A 23,791-nucleotide genomic window follows, 5' to 3' on the forward strand; every position below is an offset into this window, starting at 1 on the left:
AAGTGTTATAGACATTTGAAAAAGCTATATTAAAAATCTTTAACTACATATCTAAGAGCTTAGGAGGCAGGAGCTCTTGCATATACGAGATTATAAGATTCATGTGGTAGGATTAGACTATCGTTTCCTTAAAGAGAGAGCGCGAGAGAGAGAGAGAGAGAGAATTTCCTTATATTTACATAGAAGTTAAGAATATAGCTTCTAATAAACAACCGAGTATAAATCTAGACATAACTCCATGGCCGGCGTCTTTTCTTATAATCCCTAAATAATAATCCTCTAAGGCCGGCATTATTGAATGTAAGTGTTATAGACATTTAAAGAAGCTATATTAAAAATCTTTAACTATATATCTAAGAGCTTGGGAGGCAGGAGCTCTTGCATATATAAGATTATGAGATTTATGTGGTAGGATTAGACTATCGTTTCCTTATCTGCTAGATATTAAGAGTCTAACAAATAGGGCTGGACGTATCAGCAACGGTCAGAAGATTCTCAAACAAGCCAGATCTCAAACTCAATCAACACAAGACCAATAGAGTTCTACATCACTTTTATATACATATAAGAAACATACTTATATATATATATATATCTATACCTCCCCACATCCACATACCCAATCACCCTTCTCTTTCTCTTCCACAATCTCACAAAGGAAAAAAGTCATTAACGTAAAAAAAAAATTTGAAAATAAAGTAAAATAAAATCGCTTTAACCTATCCTATCCATTTCATTTCCAGCTCTTCCTCCCCCCTTTTATTTTTCTACCCATATGCGTGTGTATGTATTTCCCTTCCCAGCATAACAGTAACCAAACTCTCCAACACCCTTTTTTTCTTTTATCAAAACAATATGACAGAGAAAAAACGATCGGACATGGGTATGAAATGCATGCCCCCGAAGAATAAATGCCAGCTTCGTCGCTTTTACATCATTAATATTACATCTTTGTTTCCTACCGCTCCACCAAGATAAACCAATTAAACAAGAAAGAAGGTATAGATAGATAAGGGGCACGCTTAATCAGATATTGCCGTCATCATCAAAAGTTCGTTTTCTTCTTCTTCTTCTTCTTCTTCTTCTTCTTCTTCTCCACCTCAACTAGTCGTCTTCGACCGTCCATGCGACCAACTAAGCCTATGACTCCTCTCCGGCCTATCCTCATCGAAACCCCCCATCCCCCCACCACCACCGGTAGGAGAAGCAAGCTCCTCCTCCTCATTCATCTCCTCCGGCTCCTCCGTCTGCTGCCCGGCATTATTATTGTTCTCGCGATGGCTCATCCTCTGCGTAAGAGCAGTAAGCTTATCGCGCAGCCCAAAGCCTCTCCCACCAGTCGGCTTGTTATTGTGCTCATCGCCTGCCTCGGCATGTCCAGCACTAGTAGACGGTCTCGACTCGGCGCTCGTAAAGCTTCTCAGCGGACCGCGGTGGTGATGGTGTGATCCGCCATGGCTAGAAGATGGCCGGAGAAGCTCCATGGCCAAATTGCTGTGGTGGCCCTCGCCTCGGCCAGGATGGTCCACCGGCGTTGGCGGCGTCATGGTCAGGTATGCCGGGACTGGTGGGATGTTTTGCGCAGAACCAGTCGTTAGGTGAGACCTGCTGCTGGCAATGCTGCTGCTGCGACTAGCTGATCGAGGAGCCGGAATTCCGCTGCGGATGCTACTACGAGTAGACCGCGGAGGCGACCGCGAAAAGTCCACCGGGGATGTCCCATACAAGCTCGCAGAATCATCGCTGTCATGTATACTCGGCGTGTAATTCTGCGACATAATGGAAGGCGTGGAAATCAGAACAGAGCTATTTGCCAGCTCCCGCAATCTATTCCGCTGTTCCGCGTTGGGCTTGTGCTTCGAAAACTTGTTTCCAATAATGGCTCCCGTGTGTGAGATGAGAGCCCTCACAACCGCCTTCTTCAATGCCAAAGCAAGATCCAAGTTTGACCAAGTCTTGTTCTGCCACTCAATCATCGGAAGTCGGAATACAAAGTTATGGACATCCTCAAAGTTCCGCTGATCCTTGCCCTTGTAGCTGAGACACAATACCACCGATGGTATCTTGATATGCGCAAACGTAATGTAGTTGTTGGCACGGCTAATCATCTTGGTAAGATCATCAGACATTTGCTTATCATCGGTATTATGTCTGCTGCGTATGCCGAAACGTGACGGTTTCTTCGGATCCGACTCCCTGCTGTCTTTGGACGAAAACCCAGTGGAAGATCGGCCAATGGCGCCAGGTCGTGGAGTGCCCGTCATTGGCCGCATAGATTCGACTGAAGACTTCTTGCCCAGCGTTCGTGAGGTTCCAGAACGGAAAAGTCGGAATGCATGGCCGCCGCCCTCGGAACCGTTAGGTCCAAGGTGCTTCTTCGAACGTTCATCCGCAACACCGGAAGACAAGGTCGGCTTAAGTCGCAGCTCCAGTGAGCCTGGACGTGTCGAAAAGGAAGCATCCAGCCCGTTACGTGTGCTATGTCGACTACCAGTGCTCTTGGGCGACTCATTACCCTCCTCATCCAAGCTGTTCGAGTCGCGTCGAATTACAATCGAAGGATTGGGGGTGCCAGTCTTTCCTGCAGCATCTTCCGCCTGCTCCGCGTCCATACCGGGGAAGATGTACTCAAACAGCCGCTTGCCCACTTCACGCTCCAGTTGAATCTTCATCGGATACAATTCAATCTCGAATCGTTCCATGACTGGAATGCCGGCGATAGCTTCCAACATGTACCAGTATACCCGAATCATGTCAGTGTCTTCCCCATTTCGGGTGCCCGGCCTCTCTCCTTCGTGGTATGGAGCTATTATCTCCGGATACGTCGCGTCAGGCAATAGATTTAGGCCAAGCAATTTGCCAGCACGAACCAGGTTCATGTGGGAGCCATCCGAATGGTCAGTACGGTCGTACTCTAAGTCCTTAAGTTGAAGTTCAACCAGCGGCTCATTCGAATCCTGCATAAGGTGCCACACGATATCTCGAGCAGAAATGCTCCATTTCAACAGCGCGCTAGAGTGGGCGTTCTTCTCCAGTCTCCTCTGTGAAGTCATGATGGCTTTCATCATAAAGAAGAGCTCATCTTCGGAAGCCGCCAAATCACGCTCCAAAGCCAAGCGATCTTCCCATCCTCTCTTGTCCAAGTACGGAGAGTAGATTTGGAAGTGCGACTTGATTTCCTCCATTTGCCTGATCCGATCCTGCAACTTCATCACCATCTCCGGTATACCGCTAAGGTCGCTAAAATCGGACGCGAGGATAATCTTCTCCAAACGCTCATTCCTCGTCTTCTCAAGGGGCTCGCTGTACATGAGCAGATCAAGCACAATGACATACATGGCATAATACTGCGATGAGTTACAGAGAGCGCGCGCTTGCGGGAACTCCACCCAAAGGTTATCCACACGTCTCTCTGTGGGCTCATTGGTGGCTCCGTCGGTATTTTCACCACTAACTTCGTCGTTGTACTTCAAACGGAGAGTGTTGTACTTGTCATATCGAAGCATGGCTGAAGTCTTTTGCACGACACGCTTGAAGCCAAAGGGATCGGTCTTGAAATCAAACATGACTTCCATAGGGACCCATGGTGGCCACGAAGAGCCTGTTGGTGTACCATACTTGCTGCCCGAGTACATAGACACCAGGTTGGTCTGGAACCACTTCTGGTGCGTGACGAAGAACTGTGTGCTGTCCATGTTGACCAAGAAACGGCGCTGGACAAGACCGCTGACATTGTCTGCGATTCTCGACTTATCCATGACCTCCACCACCTTCAGCTCCATTGCCTTTGAAGTAACCAACACAACGTGCTTCTTATTCTTCTCGCTCTGTAGCTGAATCTGCGGAGCAATGAGTCGAACATGATAACTGCTCTGGGGGTTGAACTCGTCGGAGATGCCATCTTCCAAGTCTTCGATGGAGCCTTCAACAACACCATTTGCGTTGCATGCAAAGCCGCGAGTGTCCGAAAATTTCCGACAATCTGACAAAATGCTTTTTATACGATCTCCGAGGTCCTTGGCGGCATCGCTCTCAGGGGGAGCATCCGGAGATGGGGGAGTTCCATTGTGTGTTGATGCAGCTGTAGACTCTGAAGCTCCATTCTTCTCATCCCTAAGCCTGGTTTGCTCCTCTACCATGTCTAGAATAAACTTGACCGCCGGTCTAGACAGGTAGTATATAAATCCACGCCGCTGACTGCTCTGGTGAACATATCGTAGCACAATATTACGCAACAGGTTGTTCCATTTGAGTTGCATATTGTGAACAACGAAACGGTTCTCAAATTCGCTTTCAAATTCGACGTTGGAAGGGATCGAAGGCATGTCCATGTAATCACTTGGGGAGTCCACACTTATATCTGAACGACGTATGCTCGGCACTTCACTGAATACATGACCGTTGATTGATATGCCAGCATTCATCCGCTCGAGCATGGTCTCCAGAAAGGCCCTCTTATCGCGAAGCACATTGGAGTGCTGACGAAGCGTGTCAAAATCTTCGAGCAGTTCTTGATTCTTTGAATCGGTGCGTATCACTTTCAATTCAGCCTCGCCGACATGCCTGATGTGCGCTCTTATCTGCTCGTCAAGCTGATCTAGGCGCTCCTGAATGAGCTGAGATTGTACGCTTTTCGGATCATTTTGTTCGCTCATGGAACAGTAATGAGTATCTTCGTTTCCAAACGGACTTGTCCTCGTCGGGTCGCCAGCTATGGTGCCTCCGATATCAGTCTGACGGAAGTAAGTCAGCCGAGGAATATACGCAAGCGGAAGTATCTTTGTCTCGGGGTGAGCTTCGGTAGGCAAAATCCAATCTAATTCCACAAAATCGTCCATGTCGATCCAGCTATAGTCTCCATCAGGGATGGTGAAGCGAGACAGATCTGGTTTCTCATCCTGGTCAAGAGTCAAATGCGAAATTGACCCCTTCTTGATAGCTTCCGTTGTAGTGCCTGTCAAACTGGCAGACACGGCTCGGATATCTGCGCAAGCTAGATCTAGATGCGCGGCATGAATCTTGATTCCCGTAGTCCGACTCGGCGAGTTCTTGGTCTTGGCAATGGTATCAAATTCCTCTCGGCGTTGATGAAGGTCAAGCATAAAGCTATCAAACCGAACCTTTAGGCCAGTGGCAGAAACTTTATCTTCGGCGTAATCCTCAGCGTCTTTATGTTTGTATATGTGACTCAGAAACAGCGGAGCAAACAGGAGGTTATACTTGACCGAGGCCAAGTGTCTTCCAAATTTCTTGCTATTCTTTTCTCTTCCAGGAAACAGGTTGCCCTGCCGAATGGGGAGCGACATGGGTCCGCTGAAGAGCCCCCACCAAGCAAAGAAGTGCGTGAAGAAACGAGGAGTCAGATGGATGGTGTTGTAGCTACGAGAAGGTTCGAGGTCCTGCGACATCCATTCGCGGTCGGCTGGCGCGCGAACTGCGATCGAGAGGTGGATATGACGACTCCTGAACCCACGCATGGCATCATACGGGAGTCCGTTCTCAGGCTTTGCATAGATGGGGTTTTTGAGAACAACTTCGTAATGGGGCTTGAAGTCAAAGCTCCGTCTGCCATCTTCAATGGCCCGTTCAAATATGAGGCCGGCTAGCCATTGAACTTTGCCAGACAGCTTCATGACAACTTTCTTGAACTGAGCCGGGCCGCATCGCAAATGATCGTCCGCAAGACGGCTATCATCATCAGCTCGGAGCCGCGCAGCTTCTCGCACCTGCATGCTGTAGTCTGGAATAGCAAGAATATATTCGCCGCTGTCCACTGTCATGAACCTCTTCGGATTGTCCTCTGCGTTTATATGCCATTTGATATCGTTGCGCCAGCACATGATGAAGCCCGCACCATGCCCAGTAACCTGGTAGGGATCGCGAGTGCCCTTCATTGCGAAATGCATCTCGCCGTCTTCTTTCCAAGCAACATGAATGCGCGAGTGGAAGTTGAGTCGGAGTTTATCCCAGAATCCAACCCGCTCGGAGGTATCGATTTGTGGCTTAGTGAAAGATTCTATGGCCATCATCATATCTTGAATTGCGGGCTGGTAGCATGGCCCCCAAGTGATCCTTGTTGGGAGAGCAGTGTTGATATCCATAAAAACATCCGAGTACGATTTAACGGGACCAATGGTTCGCCTGACTTCGATTGCGAAGCTTCCCTCCTTCGATACAGAAGGGTTCTTTGGAGGTATAATGTACACCGGAACTTGTCGTGACGACTCGTGTCCTCTAAACTCCTCGGCCAAGACAAAGTTTGTTTTCAAAGAGACTGCTTGCAGCCTGGATGACTGTCCAGTTTTTAGTCCAGGAATGTGTAACAGCGGGAGAGGGTAGTCGCGTAGTGAGCACCGAGCTTCGCCCATCTCGATGGCAATGTGCATGGGAACCAGGAGGCTGTACAGCATATCTTTGGGCACGCCTTTGCCAACATTGTGAATGAAATCAGGGACATCTTTGAGAGGAAAGGTCGGCTTGTCAACGATAATGTGGAGGTTAGACACATAAGTGGCCATCAACGCCGGTCTTGGAGGTACTTCCAAAATGTTCTCTGTCTCCTCAATCTCACTTGGCATCTCGTTCTGGCCCCAGAAGAGACCACGGAGCTCCTTGACACCCTGTCGAGACATTTCATATGCTCGATCGATGCGCTTCTTCCACGACTGAGCATTGAACATGTCCAGGTGAAGGCGCGCCTCTTCAGTCGAAACTTTTGAATTTCCGTTAATGCCCATAGTTTCATTTTCCGGGTCATATCTCGGCAACGCGCCATACCGAGACGCACGAGTCCGTTCGTCTTGCTTCGTCGCGTCTGAGCTTCGACTTCGGAACCATGAGTGCGAGGACGTATCCGATCTTCCTCTTGGGTGGGCAGATCGAGAACGATGCTTGCCATTATGCCCTCTCCTTGATTCCTCTTCTTGCACGCGATTCAGCTTGACGCGGAATGCCTCTTCTCTAGTTAATCTCTGTACCTGCTCCATACGCCCAGCGCGATAGATCATGCCCAATTTCCACTCAAATGCTCCGTCCTCTATTTCAAAAAGGAGATTCCGCGACCGGATGGATACTTTTGGGACATGTTTGGGCTCTTCGGGCCTCTTTTCCAAGATGTACTCATTCGTACCTGTCTTGAAGCGGTGATGTAGCTGCTTCACTGCTTTAATCATGTTGATGATGTTATCGGTAATTCGGTGAACAATGACTTCGTGCGGGACGCCAATCCGAATCGCCTCTGTCGAAATATCGAACAGCTTTTCTTCTGTGTAAGCCCCCTGGTTCGATTTGTGCTTGGATTCTCGGAGATCAAGCCGTCCATTTTTAATGCTCACTGCTCGCGACCATACATGGCGCATGCGCGGAGTTGCAACGTACAGCCGGATCAATTTAGACATTAGATACGGCGTTGACCACCTCTGACGCCCGACATCCAGACCATAGATTTGCAGCATCAGCATAGGATCATGCGGCATCTCCGCCTTTACTTGAAATAGCGCAACTTTGATGTCAACGACTACAGCCTCCGTCATGGTAGACGCTGGATCGGCAGAGAAGCCTGATGCGCCACCAGGAGGAGCGAGGAAATCTGCCTTGGCCGGATCATGCTGTGGCGTTGCTAAGTCATGCTGCGATGGTCTTGGAGCATCACTACTGGTTCTCATAAAGGCTTTTCTGACCGTCTTCATGGCAACGCCCACGCAGTAATGGCGATAGAGAGAGTATTGAATCATGATTGAGCGGACGGCTGACTGAACGTGAAACAGTGAACCATGGTTGTCGCTTGATGCGGCGAGGGAAAATTCAAGGCGAGGCACATTAATGAAGGGCTCCACCTCGAGCTGCTCAGCAGTTTCAAGAATTTGAGCTTCTATGCCTCTGGCATTGAATACTAGTCGACGGCCATCACCAACATTTTGAGTCTTCTTCCTAGCCCTAGTAGGACTCGAAGACGCGAGATCTGAGTCTGACTGAGTAAGAGATCGACTGTGGGTCCGCCGTCTCAGCATTCGTTTTTGCAAACCATCCAATCTCTGAGCACGATATTCGGCGGACATGCCATCGAGATGCAGCGAAATGCCTTTGCTGTCATCCGAGATCTCTTCATCTATGCCGGCAATCTCAATGTTGACATCCTCTGCTGTGATTTGGTAACGGAAAAGCCATTCGGGGAGAGATCTCAGGAAGTTCTGATGTCGTCTAGCCTTGGGAGCAGCTCGTTTGGTAGGTTCAACGTCGGTGCGTAGCTGTCGCACAATCTGGCGGACGCCATCTGTAATTTCCGGCCGTACCATACTAACGGCAAACGACTGGATATTGCTGGTAGCATCGACAGAAACCTCGGGATTAGCAGCCAAGTGAACTTTGAGGTCAAAAGACTCGGTTGTTATCAGGTCGAATCTTTCGCCAGAAACGGCCTGGTAGTATAAGTGATGGGATTGCAGTCGCATTGCTCCATCCAGAGAATAATGTAGATCCTCAAGAGGTGAGTGGGATGATTCGGCATCGAGGGCAACGGATGAGATGGATGATATAATGAGGCCATAATCGTCTGGATCCTCGGTTTTCTCAAGCGGCTTGAGCTTGATTCGAAGTACAGGCTCATGCATGGTAAATTTGATGCTTGCTTTTGGAAGCAATCGAGAAAACAAGTCTTTCTGCTGCTGCCTTTGCTCGGTCTTTGTTGGCTTGGGCTTGGATCGCATCATTGCTATCAGCAGAGGAAGATGTCGCGGGTCGAGATCGATGGACGGCGAGGTGACAACAGAGTTGGCGAATAGGATATTGGCATTCTTCTCTTCGAAGCTGTCTACTGAAGAAAGCTGAATGGTCTTGGAGGGCAAAGTGGTTCTGACGGTGGTAGTGGCCATGGGGATATAAACAATGCGCTGCGGCTTGTCGCAGCCATCGTCCAATCCAACGGATATTGAGAGCGCCGCCACAAGTGCTTCGTGGGCAATATCTTTGGATGGAAAATACATGCGATGTGCAGGCGACTTTGGGTCAAGGCGATGCAAGTCGACACCGACTTCTTTCATGGAAGCAGTGAGGTGCACTGGTTTTGCCGCAGGTTGGACAGAGTCGACCTTTTTGACGAGGCCAACAAAACTAACAGCAAACTGGACTTCTTTGATACCTCGTAAAATGGAGCTGAAGAATTCCTTGGAGTCTGAAACGCTCTTCATCAAGTGATCTGTATTCTGCGCAGTCCCGTTTTGCACCTTGCTAACGAATATGTCCACCGGGTCTTCCAAATCGGCAACTTTGGGCTGCTTTCGAGACCGTTTAAACTTGGCTGCAGAGAGCTGCAGCTCGTCGTAGGGAATTTGGACTCGGCCAAGCTTCAAAGCAACAGTAGCATCTCGGAGACCCTCCTGCGACTGGTATAAGTAGCCGTGGACGTTGAGCAAGGCATGGTCGAGAATTTGGAGGGACTCGCAGCCGTCGGCCGCAAAAAAGACGCTCCGCACCGTCAAAATCCATTCGGCCTCGGCATTCTCCTTTGAAGATTCGGAACGGTGGAAGAAGAATCGAGCTCGATCGGCCATTTTGTGTCTCGTATCCACTGCAAGCGTCAAGCTCCCAACCTGGAGGCTGCCCACATCGACCACGTTGATGACGGAGTTGGTCACAACCACGTCGACCATGCGCAGCCATTTCACCTTGCTGTGTAGCTTCTTCACCTTCTCCTTGAGCTTCTGGAGCCGCGACCACGTCTCAGTCTCAGCCCGAGGCTCAGAATTTTGACGTCGAGGAGAGGGGGGTTTCTCTGGCTTCTCCAGGAGCGGGTCGATCTCCTCCTCTGCTTCCACCACATCCTCCTTCGCGGTATCTACATTTTCGGGTGTTTCGTTTCGGGCAGATTTCTGCTCTTCGAGTTTCTTGACATCGGCGGTAACTGTCAAATCGCTGAGGACGATGCTGAGCCACGTGGGTTGTGCGAACGTTGGGCGGTGGATGTTGAGCCCCAGCCCGCGGATCTCGATGCGAATTCCATCTCTCGGGGTGTACGCAAGTCGGCGGAGGGAAAAATAGCCTATCCGCTGGATCGATACGCCGGTGACGATTCGAAGAACGGCGAAGAGGACAAAGGACGAGAGGTAGAGTAGGACAAAGACACCGAGAGCAAAGGTCGGACTCAGAAGCGCCATGGTTGCTGCTGCAGCGCGCAAGGGGGAGGGCCGCAATTACTACCTGGCTGATAAGGAGCAAAGCAGAGCGTCAGGAGAATCCGCACAAGTCCGCAAGCTTGGAGGGAATTGGACAAGAACTTACATGATGCCGGTAGCAGGCCGACCATTCTCTCGCGCACAAACAAACACTTCAGCGGGAACAAGCACACGAGAGTCGCGACATGGCAGATGGAGAAGGAAAGAAAAAGAAGAAGACGTCTAGAAGACGCGCAAGTCAGCACTCGAGCCTGGACGAGGGGAGGGGTGCCGAACCACCGGGCCAGGGACGATGATCCTGGACAGTCGGGACGCCGGAAAGCTCCCTGAATCGAGGAGGGCCAAGGCGTGCCGGCGCCGGGATGACGATCGGGGCAAGCTGTGCCGCAGGACGTCCGGGAGGGCTGCGGATCGAGGTTGCGACCGAGTTTGCGACCCGCGTCACACGAGAAAAAACGGGGGTTCTGGCGACGAGTAAGCGGCGAGCTGCACGAGCCTTTGACGACGAGAGTTGCGAATCGAATCGCTGGTGAGGTGCGAGTTCAGCGAGAGGCCGGCGGAGCAGCTGCGGCAGATGGGCGGCGGGCTGAGGTACCGGGTACTTGCATGTCCCCGAGAGCCAAGTACTGCTGCTACCTGGAGCAAAACCCGCGAGAGCAGCGGAAAAGGGGGAGGCACAGGAAATAGGGATGCAGATAGGGATGGCCTGTAATTACAAAGAATGTGAGCTCTTCTTTGCTTCTACCCTCTTTAATCCATTGTAGTCGATGAAATGCCACGGTGTTCCATAAAAGGACTGCGCATATGCATATGCACTCAGACACCCCATATTCGACACCATCATCCGCCGTTTTGCTCGATACATCGTGTGCCAACTTATTCTACTAGTATGCAGGCCCCAAGCTGTTATCAAGTGTTATCAAGCATGTGGCTTTTAGCTGGGATTAGGTGGCGTCTGGCGGGGGTACAAGGGAGCTTGTGCCCTGTACTTTCAATTTCGCCCCTAGCTGGACCGTCCGGCAGTGCCGTAGTAGTGGCATCAAATCGACACAGCTAGCTGTGCCAGAGCCGCTAAGAAATCTAAACATGCGCAGCTTTGATACGATGAAGCTCTGTGAATGGTCTACGCAGGAGCTGTGCGAGCAGCATTCCCGAGTACGAGGCGAAGCTGCAGCCGGAGCTATAGCCACGCATATGCAGGCACAGAGCATAATCCGAGCTTCGCAAGCAGCGTTGCGCCGAACATCAAAAGTCAAACGTGCGGAGAGCTATGCCGGGATGGGGTACGGGCCTTGTGTGCTAGCTTGTTAGTGCTTGGAGGAGCACTAACAAGCTGTGCTGCTACCAAAATAGGGAGTGAGTGAGTAGTGAGATCTACCAGCGGGAGATTTGCGGATGGAGCGCAATAGGAGGCCTCGTGCGGGCTTGTTCTTGTTCTTTGGAGAAGCCCTGACTAATGCTGCTCAAAATAGATGCGATGCTTTACCAAGGATGGATGTGTAGAAGTCAGAGGAGTAAAGCTGCGAGATACTACTTAGTGGTCTGTCCAACTGTCCAAGCTAAATAAACACGGCACGCCATCGTCCACGCCTTGCTAGGATCATATATTCTCGGCTCGACCTGTCAAATCTCTGCTGGGACATTCCAGCGGCTGCGCGTCACCCAAGATTTAGCGTTGCATCAATCTCGAGATTGCGGCGGGTGCTAAAATGCCTCACGGACCATCCGATCTGCAAGGAGCCCCTTGGGAGCTTTAGTCCCGTCATTGAGGCTTTAGGCTTACCCTAAATGCGTTGAAAATACACGTATCTTCACGTATCTACCACACAATACGGGTAGCAAAATGCTTGGTCACTTGGCGCCAAGCGTTTTTGTAAAGTAGAGTGCTGATATAATAGTACTTGCTACAGTAGCTAGCAATTTTTCCAGATTGCTGCCAGAGAAAACGCTTCAACCTCAATTGCGGTCACTGGTTGCTTAAATTAGATTCTGATATAAGCCTCAATAACCGCTGCATCGTTTACCACCGCTAACCCTATTCATTGTTGAAGATAAGATAATATTATCCCGAGAAAGCAAATTTGTAATACGAGTTTCAAGATTTTCCCTACTCTGGCGCAATAAATGCAAGGGGAAATTTAAATTTTCGCCTAAATCAATCGTATGATGTTGATTTGGCATTGGAGGCCGCTGACTAACCGCTGAAGCTAGATTGTCCTCAGTGCAACTTCAGATGCCGCCCTACCGGATATCACAATCAAATAAACCTTAATTTTGTCTTACAAGATATGATATTATCATGTTCTATTCTCATCCTTGGTTTTCTGATCAATTGACTTGAGCTCTGTAATCCGGTCATCGATGAGAGCAATATCCGCCTCTACTCTCAGAATCTTCTCCTCCATCATGTCAATGTACTCCTGGTCTGTGAGCTTCTTCAATGGACTCCATTTTGACCTGAACCAGCTGTCATTTTCATCCTTCACTTTAGGTTTCCTGTTGCTCAAGCCGTTGGCAACCATCTGTCCTCCTGCCCCTAGCACTCCCCACATGACCATGGCGGGTAGAATCTTCCCCGGCCCCCCTATCAAAGTTAGTTAGCAAGTGCTGATGCAAAAGCAAAGCCGGTGACGGATACTCACGTATCAACCCGGCCACTGCACCGGCTGCTGATCCTCCTACTGTGCTTGCGATAGTTTTGTCGACTGGCCTTAGCTGCTGGTCACCTCCCATTGCCCTGACGGTCACGGATCTAGTGACTTTGATGGAATTAGCGATGAATCTTGAGTGAAGACTTTACCTGGGATGGAATTCACCTACACCAGAAGCTTCCACCCAGAGCAAACCATTGGAATCCAGTTACGGCACCACTGGCAACAGGACTGGTGTCTCGCGCAATGGCACCGGCAACACCGGCCATTACTCCCACAGCGCCTTGTATATGTTAGAGCTCAGTGTCAAACTTGCGTCGTGAAACGGACAACGCACCGGACCATGCGCCCACTTGGACGGGAGTCACCAGAAGATCTACAAGCTCTGGCGGTATTAAGCCTCGATTCTTGCGCTGCTGTTGCTGAATGGCCCCGGACGAGGGCTCTGGCTTGTTACTCATGATGGAATTTTCCTGCTGGCTGAGGCTAACGATAACGCAGAGATTTGGAATAAGAGAATACGATGAAAGAATATGAAAGTAAAGGCCAATGCTAGTAAGCCAACATGTGTGTGACCTGATATTATTGCGGCATAGAGTGAATATTAAGGCTATTAATAGTATAAAAAGACAATGACGGCGTTGATGGATGTCCATCTCGGAATGAGTACCTCGCGCTTGTACCTTGTCCTAAAACCAATTCAAATTCCTCGCCTGGCATTGGTGGGGCTCTGCAGATATGCACAAAACGAGTCGGCGGCTGGCAGAGACTTGCTAGGTACTGCGCATCACGAGCAGTATTACAAGCACCCGCGAGTACACACCAGGTTCTGTACTTCAGCCCACGTACCGGTATTATCGCGCGCGCTAGCCCTGAAGCGGCCTGGCGCCTCCCACTCTTCGGCGGGCGAAAATTGGAAATGGAAAAGGCAAACCAGCCCTTCTCACGACGCCGCATCGTTTTTTTTCCACGACGAGCAAATTTCACCTCGCCAACCCCAGACCCGGCACCACTTGTCTGGGCCTCGCAACCGCTCTTCTCGCACTCGCTCTTCGTCTCTGTAGCCAGCCTGGGTCCGCCATTGGCTGCTCTCAAAGACGACTCCCGGCCACCGCCTGTCCATTGACGCTGCTCGATTTGCGCATCGGTCCTTGATATCGTTGCGCAGCTCGCCCTTGAACCGCAATCATGCGTATGTCACTGAGTCTGGCACTTGAGAGTCCACTGCTGACGCCGATCTGTAGCTCCCAAGAAGAAGGAACAGCAGAAAATGTCCCTTGGGGACTTTCTGAATGATTCAGGTGGGTGTCGCCGTCCATCATCACCCCTCCCTTGACCCTCGCCGACCGCCTTCGCATGCGGGTCGCATCGACACCCCGCGCCGGCGCTACAAGGGTACTCTTCGAATATGTGTGTTGACTTGTGGCTTAGGTTTTGGTGGAGGCTCTTGGGCTGATGAGGTCGAGGAATCCTATGGTACGTTTTTCTGCGGCTCACCTGTGGCTAGTTGGACAATTGCTAACCTACTCATAGTCCCTGGTAAGTAGCCCGGATGGAAAGATAAACTTCGGAAACAAGAAAAAGACCTAGGCATTGCCCGGGCTGTGGTGGTATATGAAACAGAAGATACTGACCCATGTTGCAGGTACTCAACAGCTTCCCCCGGCTCGAGATAGCGCTCGCTCTGGCGGTGGCATGTCTTCGTGGCAAGATCGTGGTATGTCCGAATCCCATCTTCACTTTTTTTGTTGCTTTGCGTAATTAACGACTATAGGCTACTCTGTCCGCGAATCCGTTCCCACCAAGATTCCCGATAGGCCCCCCTTTACCGCTCACTTGGGTAACCTGTCGTATGACGCAACCAGCGAGTCCGTGACTGAGTTTTTCGAGGGCTGTGACGTTGTCAGCGTTCGTATCATCGAAGACCGAGAGCTACAGCGGCCCAAGGGCTTTGGATATGTTGAGTTTGGCAATGTCGAGGGCCTCAAGAAGGCCTTGAACCTTGACGGAGAGTCCTTTGAGGGCCGTATGATCAAAATCAAGGTTGCTGATCCTCGTATGTGTCTACCGTCTTAATCTTTCAATCCTCTCTGCTAACCTAATCATGTAGCTCGCGGTGGCGATGGCCGAGATGGCCGAGGTGAATCCACCCGCGACCTGAGCGACTGGACTCGCCGAGGCCCTCTGCCCGATCTTGGCCCATCAAGGGGCCCCCGATCCGACTTTGGCGAACGACGCCCTCGTGATCCCGTCTCCGAAGGACGCGCACCCCGTGAGATGAACTGGGAGCGACGAGGACCTCTGTCTCCCACTGCTCCCCAGGAGTCTGGATCCCGTGAGAGCAGCCGTGCGCGTGGACCCCAGGAGGGTCTGGGCGAGCGCAGCGAATCATTCCGTGGAAACCGCCGCGACCCTGCAACCTGGGGAGAGGGCAATGGCCGTCCTCCTCGCCAGTACAACGAGCGCCCTGAGCGTCCTGAGCGCGCCGAGCGCACCGCTACTGCCGCTGAAAAGGACTTCCAGTGGCGCAGCAACATGCGTCCAGATGCTGCCAACGCACCCGCGGCTGAAACTCCGGCCTCCCCTGGAGCCGCCGCCCCAGCTCAGCCTGCCGGCCGCCCTCGCCTGAACCTTCAGAAGCGAACCGTTTCAGAGGCTGCTGACAGCTCTGCCTCTGCGGCCTCGGACTCCAAGGCCAGCCCCTTTGGTGCTGCTCGCCCCATCGACACCGCGGCGAGGGAAAAGGAGATTGAGGAGAAGAGACTGCAGACTATCCAGGAGAAGCGAGAGGCGGACGAGAAGGCCAAGGAAGATAAGCGTCTGGCCAAGGAAGCCGCCGCTGCCAAGGCTGAGGCTGAGGCTGAAGCTGAAGCAGAAGCCAAAGAGGCCGCTGAGGTCGCTGAGGCCGCTGAGGCCAAGCCAGAAGCAAAGGCTGAAGCCGAGACAGAGACCAAGCCAGAGGAAGAGGCAAAGGTTGAGGGAGAAGCGGAAAACGGTGCGGCAGGAGAGAAGATTCCCATCCGAACCCGAGAGCAGCCCAAGGAGGCGCCGAAGTCAAGAGCTACTGAATCTGGCAACTGGAGATCTGAGCCACGAACACCCCGTGGACCTCCCAACCGTGGCGACCGTGGCGATCGTGGTGATCGAGCTGACCGTGGCGGCCGCGGAGGCCCGGCCCGAGGACCTCGCAACGAGAACCGCGCACCTCGATCCAACGGCCAGCAGGCTGCTGCACCTGTAGCAGAGGGCGATGCCCCTGCCCCTGCCCCTACTGCTGATGAGGACGGCTGGACCACCGTTGCGGTCGGCAAAAAGGGACGCACCGGTCGAGTGTAAAAAAACAAAAGCGATTGTAAAAGTTGATCCCCATTTCCTTTCAGTTTCCATGACTAGAGATGCCGTCGCAAGGTTTACGCCAGCAGATCCAGTCCTGACATCCTGTGCACTTGTCTCGGCTTGTTTTTCCCCTCACGCTTGACTGTTTTGCGGAGAAGGCTTATGTAGCCTTCACTCTCGGCTATCTCCAGGCTGAAAACTGCTTGGATATGGCTCATGATTTTCCGGCAAAGCCAGATGATGTCGCCTCGACTAAAGATGGCTTCTCAGGTATCAATTGGTGGAGCCCATTATTGCGTCACTCTCCTTGCCAATGGTTGCTGAATGAGCTTGATAGAGGCTTATTTGCTACTTGGCGAGCGAGTTTCATGAAACATTGCAGCTGCCCGGTATATATCGGCCGTAATGACTTTTTTTTTTACTACAGTTTGGAGGAGAAAGGGATAGGGGACGGTTGAAATACGATACAATTTTCACGACATTCAAGTTATGCGGGGCAGACTAGATTGAAAAAGAGGGAGAGGTGATTTTCTGCGATCTGCTTTCGATTGATGACGATGACGGGCTCACGCTTTACGCAATGTGTGGATGGGGACTAATGAGTTCATCTACGGACAGACATTTGGGAGGGAGCATAAAAGGGGAACAATCTGCACAAGTGTCTATTTCTTCGTCATTTTTCGACTCCTTTCGTTTCTTCGTTTGATTTTTTACGTTATTTTTTACTGATTAGGGGGGGCTGCGACGAGAGACGGGACAAAAAAACAAAAGCTTGGGATTTGGACAGGCTCATGCGGGTAGACAGAAATGGCGGGCATGGAAAAAGAACAAAAAGGGGAGCCTGGGGGGGCTGGCAAACAAAAGATCAGGCAGCCAAGTTGTAGTTCGCTTTGCAGCGAGTCTTTTTCTGATAGAGGTGCGAGGCGAAATTGAGAAAAAATGAATAAAATTACATAAAATGACGGTGTTTGTGTGAAATGTGTTTGCCTGTTTAGTATGATTCATTGTTTGCAAGACTATCTACGAAATACTAGTATCTAGGCAGCGAGATGAATGATGGGCTGAATTGATCGGTGGTTGCTGCCTTGTTATGTGCTGCAGGAGATGATCGGATATAATATATTGCGCGCATATCATTGACCAACTTGCCTCTTGATCGTCTCTCTCTCAGAAGTCACTCACTCACCATAGAATACAGACAACATCAACATCAACAACAACGCCAACAACATCATCACCATGCCCCTCTACAACTTCACCTTCTCTCCCTCCCTCTCCCCCCTCGCCCCCCTCGCCCCCCTCACGCTCTCCTCCAAATCAACCCCCTCCATCGCCCACCTCATGACCAGCGTCTTCATCCTCCGCCAACAATCTCCATCTCCTCCTCAGATCCTCCTCCTCCGCCGCCACCCGCAAGATTCCTACCCTCTCAAATGGGAAGCCCCCGGCGGCTCGGCCGATCCCACCGACACATCAATTTTATCCGCTGCGGCGCGCGAATTATTCGAGGAAACGTCCCTCAAAGAGAGTCATTTCCACGCTGTGCTGGGAATGACGAAGCAGAAAGCCGAGGATCTATTCACGTCTGGAGAGGAGAAGGAGAAGAGGCCGCAGAATTGGGGCATTGACCCAAATGACGAACAAGCACAGGATATAGAAGTGCAAGTGTCTGATGACATGAAGATTATTTTTACGACGTTTCATGAACCGGATGGGATATGGGGAAAAGTGAATTTTCTGGCTACTGCAAAGGGAGAGGATCCGATAGTGAAGGTTGATGCTGAAGAGCATGTTGAATGGGGATGGTTCACGGAGGAGCAAGTCCGGACGGGAAGGGCTGCGAGAGGCAATATATTTACGGAGGCGAGTTTTTCTGATGATGCAATGCTTTTGGATGGGGATAAGAGGGTTATGGAGTTTACGAGCCAGGCTGTTTGGGGGAGTTTGCTAGAGGCGTTTAGAGTCGGGAGGGAGATGGGGATTATTGTGTAAGTGGAGGACTGTCAAACGTCTTGATTTTTTTTCTCTTCCTTTACATTGTTAAAGACGACTACCTAGATGGATAGATGGATAGATGAAAAGCTCAAAGCATGCCTTGCTTCAACATACATGCGCAGCATTGAAGTCATATAAAAGTCCCCTCAAGGACGCGAATCTCAAAGATATCTCCCAAACATAAAAGTAAAAACGCCAGGCCAACATACGCATTTAATCATCAAACAAAAAGACTCAAGACCTCTTCGCTCCCATCTCCTCCATCCCATAATCATCCCACCCCTCCTCCCCCCCTGCCGCGCCAATCTTCCTCCCAACCCAAATCCCCATGGCCGTCACCACACTGCCCAGCAAAAACCACCCTTCAAACCAGCCATCCACAAACGCCGGCGTCAGCGCTCCCCTCAGTACACCCCCTACAGCACTCCTCGCCTCGCTGGGCAACTGGCTCCGTAACAGCAAACTCGCAGAGATGACATACGTCGCAATGACCTGGCCCACCGCCAGCGCGAGATTGGCCTGCGCGTGACGCAGCAGCCCCGGCGTCCACTTGGCAAACAGGTGAAACGTCTGGATTGCGCTGTTTGCGCTGGCGACGAGGATGACGCCGCTGAGGGCGAAGCTGATGAGGCGCGCCCAGGCCATCTGGTCGAGCTTCGGGTCCCAGTGGCGCGCCAGCAGGCCCAGGAAGCGGTTGATGGGGTCGCTGCTGGCGAAGCTGGCCGATGGAGAAGATGCTCTGCGGAGAGTCGTCAGAGAGGTCGCGAGGATGCGGTACACGCAGTAGGCGCTGAAGATGTACGACGGCACGAGCAGGAGGCGGCCCAGCGTGGTGGATGCCCGGGCCGAGGCTGCGCGCTGGCTCTTCATCAGCAGCAGGTTGGACGAGAGATTCGCCTCCATGGCTTCCAGCCCGGCAATCTCCATCCGCAGCGTCTGCACCTCGAGCTGCTCGCTGGACTGTCCGCGGATCGACCCCATGACGAGCCCAACAAGCCCTCCCGATTTGCCCTCCTTGGCAGCAGCATCCTCGGCAATCTTCCTCTCCAGATAGTGCAGTCTATGCTTCTTCGTGACGAGCATCTCATTCGTCGCATCCAGCCCCGTCTGTTTGCGATTCAAGTCCGCCTCCGTCAGGGGCTTCCGCTTCCTCAGCTCGGCAGTGCTAAACGTATGCCACGGCGACGACACCGACGCAAAGCCCGACAGCAGCGCCATGAGCGAGATGCCCACCACGCCAATCCTCTCCAGACACGCCCTCGTCAGATCCTCGCCCATCGTGCCCTTGACCCTGCCATCGCTCGTCGTCGGAGGCGGCGGCGACCGCAGCATAATCTCTGCCCTCGGCACCACGCTGCCCATTGACCAAAAGACAAACAACCAGCCGCCAAACAGCACCGCCTGAAGCCCCAGCGCCATGCGCGGCATCGTCCCCTTGGCCGTCCTCTGGAAGCTCCAGCCCGCGCTCGACACCAGCGACCGGCACTCCAGCCACGGAATCAGCACCACCAGCATAAACAGCAGCGCCGGCACCGTCACACGCAGCGCCAGGTTGCGCGCCGCCGGATCGACCGCCTCGAGTATCTCGGCCATGATGAGCGCGCCCAGCGTCGCCGCCAGCCCAACCGTCGTGCCAAAGGCCCAGGCCGCGCCGCGCCGTCTCCAGCTCTTGCTGCCGTGCTCGGCGTGGACCTGTCGCAGCGCTGCGGGCGCATGGGCCGGCAGGACGTGGCCCTCGCCGTCGCGAATGTCGTCTTGCGCCGCGGCGCTCAGCTTCGGGAAGACGAGGCGCACGGCGACGGTGTTTGCGGCGAGGAAAACTGCGGCAAAGGGCAGGGCCGAGAGCAGCGCGGCGGTCGAGACGGCGTTGCTGGGAGGAGCGCAGGCATCTTGTCGGTCGCAGGAGGAGAGGAGCGAGAAAGGCCACATCTGTGCTGGCTGTGCTGGTATCGATTCTCTATTGCTTCGGTTTGGTGTTTTATTCCCCCGTCCTTGTTTCTGCCTGTATCAAAGTGCTCAATCGCGGCCTTTCTTCCGCTCAAATCGTCCCCTCTCGCTCTCTCTCGCTCGTATCGTCCGTATATGAATCCAGTCCAATCCAATCCAATCCTCCGCCGTCGCAATCGCCAATCGCAAGCCGCAGCCTTAATCGTTTCCCAAAGCCTTCTCCCCCGCCAAGCCGGATAAAGTGAAGCACGACAGCAGCGCAGGCAGCCACAGGGCACCACAGCGCAACAAGCTCCAGAAAGCTCAAGCCACTGCCTTTGGCGTCGAATAGAAACGTATCAATCGGAGTCTTAGCTTTCTGCGTTGATGAAATGAAGAAAAGTAAAACAAAAAAAAGAGTGTATTGAATTCGTTCTTTTTATCGCAGGGACGCAACCATCCCACCACTCAACAGCCAGCCGTTCACAAGAAGTCCCAGCTTCAATGAATCTGGCCTCTTGTCTCTTGTCTCTTGTCTCTTGTCTCTTGTCTCTTGTCGCTCTCTCACACACGAACCAGCGAGAAAACAGCCGAAAGCGAATGCGATTCAGGCACAAGCGACAATCTGTACTCTTTTGCAGCAGTCGGTGGTTGTACAAATATGCTGCCACTATTACTTCTGTACTCCGTTAAATGTAACCTTGGAAAGAAAGGAAAGAAAAGTGAGTGTGAGAAAATAAAAAGAAATACTAGTAACCGTCGCCGGAAATGACGACGATCCTCATGTACATGTACCGGTACTGCGCCGTGCCTTGTGCCTGTGCTAGCAGAAAAGCGACCAGACCACAGCACAATAGACTCTGACGTCGTCATCAATGGCTGCGGGCTAAAAAAGACGCCCCGCTGCAGCCAATGGCAGGTCAATCTACTTGCCACACGCTCGCAGTCGGATTTCATCTCTCCCCCGCTATTATAGCCCACCAAGCTCCGGGCCAGTCAAGGTGCGCTTCTATTTTCAGCACTCTGCCGTTTAGCAGCCTCTAATTCAACGCCAAAGCTAATACGAAGCCTACAGCACTAAGCACCTGGGTCTAGTAACAACAGATTAACGTATAATGTCTCATGCCTCAATTACAATAATCCTCTCAAGCTCATATACACTCATCCATCCATAGAGTTATCCGATACAACCCCCCCGCTCACTGTTTCGCATCAAGTCGCCCCGTTTCACTGGGCACAGCCAAGAGCCAGAGCCTCAACCCCGCCTCCAGAAGCCGCGTATACCTCCCCCAGAAAATAAAAAGAGACTGGACCCTTGCTTGCATGTGGTTATACGAGATGCGTATCAGATGCAGATGGAAAGCAACATGGGTGTTCAAACTATACATAGCAGATGCAAGTGAGTAACATGTCAATAGTACCTATGTACTAGTAGTTATTTAATCATCGATAGACTGATTATTCATCGCCATTTAATTGGCCCAGAGCTTCCCTGTCCACGGAAGACGGCACAGTCCCAAGAGTTGACTGCTTAATCGCTTTCTTCTTTGGGCTCTTCGGCGCAAAAAGTGAATTCCATCTTACGACGACTCCAGAATTTACAAGTCACGTTCCACCAGTCTTCTTACCGTCTATCGTATTCACACGCTCAATTGTCCAACATGCGTTATTAGTGGGCTTGTGATCATCTAATTCCATCGCTCTATTGCAAGTACCATATAGTCTTGTATCAATCGCTACACTACCTTGGTAGTTTCACAATGCTTCACTCCCAATGTTCCATTTCCAGTGCCACTCCAACTTGCTTTCGTCTTCATATTCATCTCAAGCGTCATCGCCTCTCCTGCTGAACCAGTTTTTCCAGCCCGGAAAGGGGGCTATAACGAAACGGCCGCGTATCGAGCAAAAGGGCTTTGGCCCTTTGTCCTCTTCAGCATCCTCGGCTGCATCTTGGCCGGCTCCTGCTCGACCTTCTTCGGCTTGGCTAAGCATATCCTTGCCCTTGCCCTTGCCCTGGTTAGATCTCTCAGGAAGCTCGTCTAATTCATACGTCGCTGTCACCACTGGACGGTGGACGGAAGGTGCAGACTCCTCTCGAGGAGCCTCTGCCACGTATGATAAGCTATGGGCAGCAAAGCCCTGCAGCTCCTGATTACGTGGCCATGAGTTGGTCCGTTGCTGCTGTCGATGTCGTAGTTGGGACACAGGTGTGTACTGCATCGGCTCCTGTTGAATCCATTGCGGCTGTAATTGAGACTGCTGTGGCTGAGATCGCTGTGACTGAGATTTCTGAGATTGAGACCGCTGAGACTGAGATTGCTGGGACAGAGATCGCTGTGATCCAGGTGGGGGTGACTGAGCTGGTTGCAATCCCGATGGCTGCGATCCAGATGGCTGCGACCCAGATTGAGAGTGGCGTGACCGAGACTGCTGCCACTGCTGCACCTGTGACTGAAATGACGGTGTTTCAGGTTCCTGTGGCCCAGATGTTATTGATCTAGATAACGCTGCTCTAGATCGAGGCTGAGTTGGCTGAGGCTTCTGCAAAATTCTTTGCTCAAAAACTGACTTGAATGACGCTGGTCGAGATGGATACTCTTGTGGCCTATTCGATCGCCGGGAGGGTGCGCTTGATGGCTCCTCAAAGAGGTCTTCTATTTCTCGCTGTAGTGGATCTGATGACCGTAGGTGCTCTTTTTGCCAAGTCTGCGATTGCCCTCGAGCAGGGCCTTTTGGTTCCTGCTTGGAAAAGGGAGAGAAAAAGTCAAGTTCAGGGGCTTCAACTTCACTTTGCATCCATGTCTCCCAAGAATCCTCCGGCTCTCCAGCTGGTTTTACTCCATATTCCCTTTTCAGTTTATCAATCTGTTTAACTAGCGAAATTTGGTCCACTTCAGGTGAGCGTGGCGAACGTTCGGACACTATATTTCTTTCTAAACCAGCGACATTGTTGTCGTTGTACTTTGTCGCAATATACGACGCTCTGGAGGCTTCCGCCGCCATCTCGTTTAGCATTTGCACGGCATTCTTCAAGCCATCTCTGTTGTCTATGTAGGACTCCATCAGCGTCGGGTGAGTTGGGACATTGGGTGATATAGACACAGGCCGCAGAGTTTGCTCCGACTGCGAAGAAGGCCATTTGGATCTGGCTTCTGTGTGCCTAGGTAAACGTGATTTAGCCGGAGGTTGCCATGGTGTAGATGAAGACGCTACCAAAGGCACAGCATTTGAAGGCCCGGGATCGCTTGTCCTGGATAAAGCTCTGGTATCGGCAAGTGCAGCCCTTGGTGGTGCCGTTATAGGAGGCTCCGAGAGCCTATATCTTGAAGAGCCTGACGCATCATGTTTCGCAGAGTCCCGAAACTTATATCTAGAGGAACCTGAACCGGAATTGGCTCTGGTCACCGCCGGAGAGGGGCTAGCAGAGTGTGGCAACGGCTTTGGGGGCGTGTGTGCTAATGGTCTTGGTCCCAAAGGTCTTGTATTTGAAGGCTCTGCTCCAAAAGATGGCGCTCTTGAACGTGATGAAGAAGAGGCCACCCGTGAAGTCTCTACTCTTGCGGCTGCTGCTCTCGATGGCTCGGGTCTCGATGGCTCGGGTCTCGATGGTTCGGGTCTTGATGGTCTGCCCATAGGTGGCCTAGCCTCCAGAACTGACGCTCTCTAACCACGCGCGTTCGGAGTTTGTTGTGCCGAAGCTGATTGTCTCTGTGA

The 23,791-nt window shown here is 51.8% G+C and overlaps 9 protein-coding genes across 9 annotated transcripts; 4 read left to right on the forward strand and 5 right to left on the reverse strand.

Annotated features, from left to right (window-relative positions):
• Positions 1–1,100: 1,100 nt before the first annotated feature.
• TGAM01_v207440 (hypothetical protein) lies at positions 1,101–10,151 on the reverse strand (the record flags this gene model as incomplete). Its single annotated transcript, XM_018807990.1, has 1 exon — positions 1,101–10,151. The coding sequence occupies one exon, from the start codon at positions 10,149–10,151 to the stop codon at positions 1,101–1,103; it is 9,051 nt and encodes a 3,016-aa protein (XP_018658767.1).
• Positions 10,152–10,407: 256 nt separating this feature from the next.
• TGAM01_v207441 (hypothetical protein) lies at positions 10,408–11,034 on the reverse strand (the record flags this gene model as incomplete). The annotated part of the gene is made up of 2 exons (XM_018807989.1): positions 10,408–10,875; positions 10,915–11,034. 2 exons carry the CDS (start codon positions 11,032–11,034, stop codon positions 10,408–10,410), a joined length of 588 nt encoding a protein of 195 aa, XP_018658766.1.
• A 122-nt stretch (positions 11,035–11,156) lies between these two features.
• Positions 11,157–11,480, forward strand: TGAM01_v207442 (hypothetical protein; the record flags this gene model as incomplete). Its single annotated transcript, XM_024550099.1, has 1 exon — positions 11,157–11,480. A coding segment is annotated over one exon (324 nt), but the record flags the coding sequence as incomplete, so codon positions are not given.
• Positions 11,481–12,466: 986 nt separating this feature from the next.
• On the reverse strand, positions 12,467–13,476 carry TGAM01_v207443 (hypothetical protein; the record flags this gene model as incomplete). The annotated part of the gene is made up of 4 exons (XM_018807988.2): positions 12,467–12,753; positions 12,812–12,928; positions 12,990–13,103; positions 13,158–13,476. The coding sequence occupies 4 exons, from the start codon at positions 13,474–13,476 to the stop codon at positions 12,467–12,469; spliced, it is 837 nt and encodes a 278-aa protein (XP_018658765.2).
• Positions 13,477–14,008: 532 nt separating this feature from the next.
• On the forward strand, positions 14,009–16,156 carry TGAM01_v207444 (hypothetical protein; the record flags this gene model as incomplete). The annotated part of the gene is made up of 7 exons (XM_018807987.1): positions 14,009–14,012; positions 14,065–14,121; positions 14,252–14,296; positions 14,354–14,359; positions 14,466–14,537; positions 14,595–14,876; positions 14,931–16,156. 7 exons carry the CDS (start codon positions 14,009–14,011, stop codon positions 16,154–16,156), a joined length of 1,692 nt encoding a protein of 563 aa, XP_018658764.1.
• Positions 16,157–17,395: 1,239 nt separating this feature from the next.
• TGAM01_v207445 (hypothetical protein) lies at positions 17,396–18,148 on the forward strand (the record flags this gene model as incomplete). The annotated part of the gene is made up of 1 exon (XM_018807986.1): positions 17,396–18,148. The coding sequence occupies one exon, from the start codon at positions 17,396–17,398 to the stop codon at positions 18,146–18,148; it is 753 nt and encodes a 250-aa protein (XP_018658763.1).
• A 237-nt stretch (positions 18,149–18,385) lies between these two features.
• TGAM01_v207446 (hypothetical protein) lies at positions 18,386–20,080 on the reverse strand (the record flags this gene model as incomplete). Its single annotated transcript, XM_018807985.1, has 1 exon — positions 18,386–20,080. One exon carries the CDS (start codon positions 20,078–20,080, stop codon positions 18,386–18,388), a length of 1,695 nt encoding a protein of 564 aa, XP_018658762.1.
• A 1,821-nt stretch (positions 20,081–21,901) lies between these two features.
• TGAM01_v207447 (hypothetical protein) lies at positions 21,902–22,297 on the reverse strand (the record flags this gene model as incomplete). Its single annotated transcript, XM_018807984.2, has 1 exon — positions 21,902–22,297. One exon carries the CDS (start codon positions 22,295–22,297, stop codon positions 21,902–21,904), a length of 396 nt encoding a protein of 131 aa, XP_018658761.2.
• Positions 22,298–22,665: 368 nt separating this feature from the next.
• TGAM01_v207448 (hypothetical protein) lies at positions 22,666–23,744 on the forward strand (the record flags this gene model as incomplete). The annotated part of the gene is made up of 3 exons (XM_024550100.1): positions 22,666–22,840; positions 22,975–23,128; positions 23,189–23,744. The coding sequence occupies 3 exons, from the start codon at positions 22,666–22,668 to the stop codon at positions 23,742–23,744; spliced, it is 885 nt and encodes a 294-aa protein (XP_024405188.1).
• Positions 23,745–23,791: the final 47 nt, after the last annotated feature.

This window comes from Trichoderma gamsii (assembly GCF_001481775.2).
Source record: "Trichoderma gamsii strain T6085 chromosome Unknown Scaffold_27.2, whole genome shotgun sequence".
NCBI classification, from domain to species: domain Eukaryota; kingdom Fungi; phylum Ascomycota; class Sordariomycetes; order Hypocreales; family Hypocreaceae; genus Trichoderma; species Trichoderma gamsii.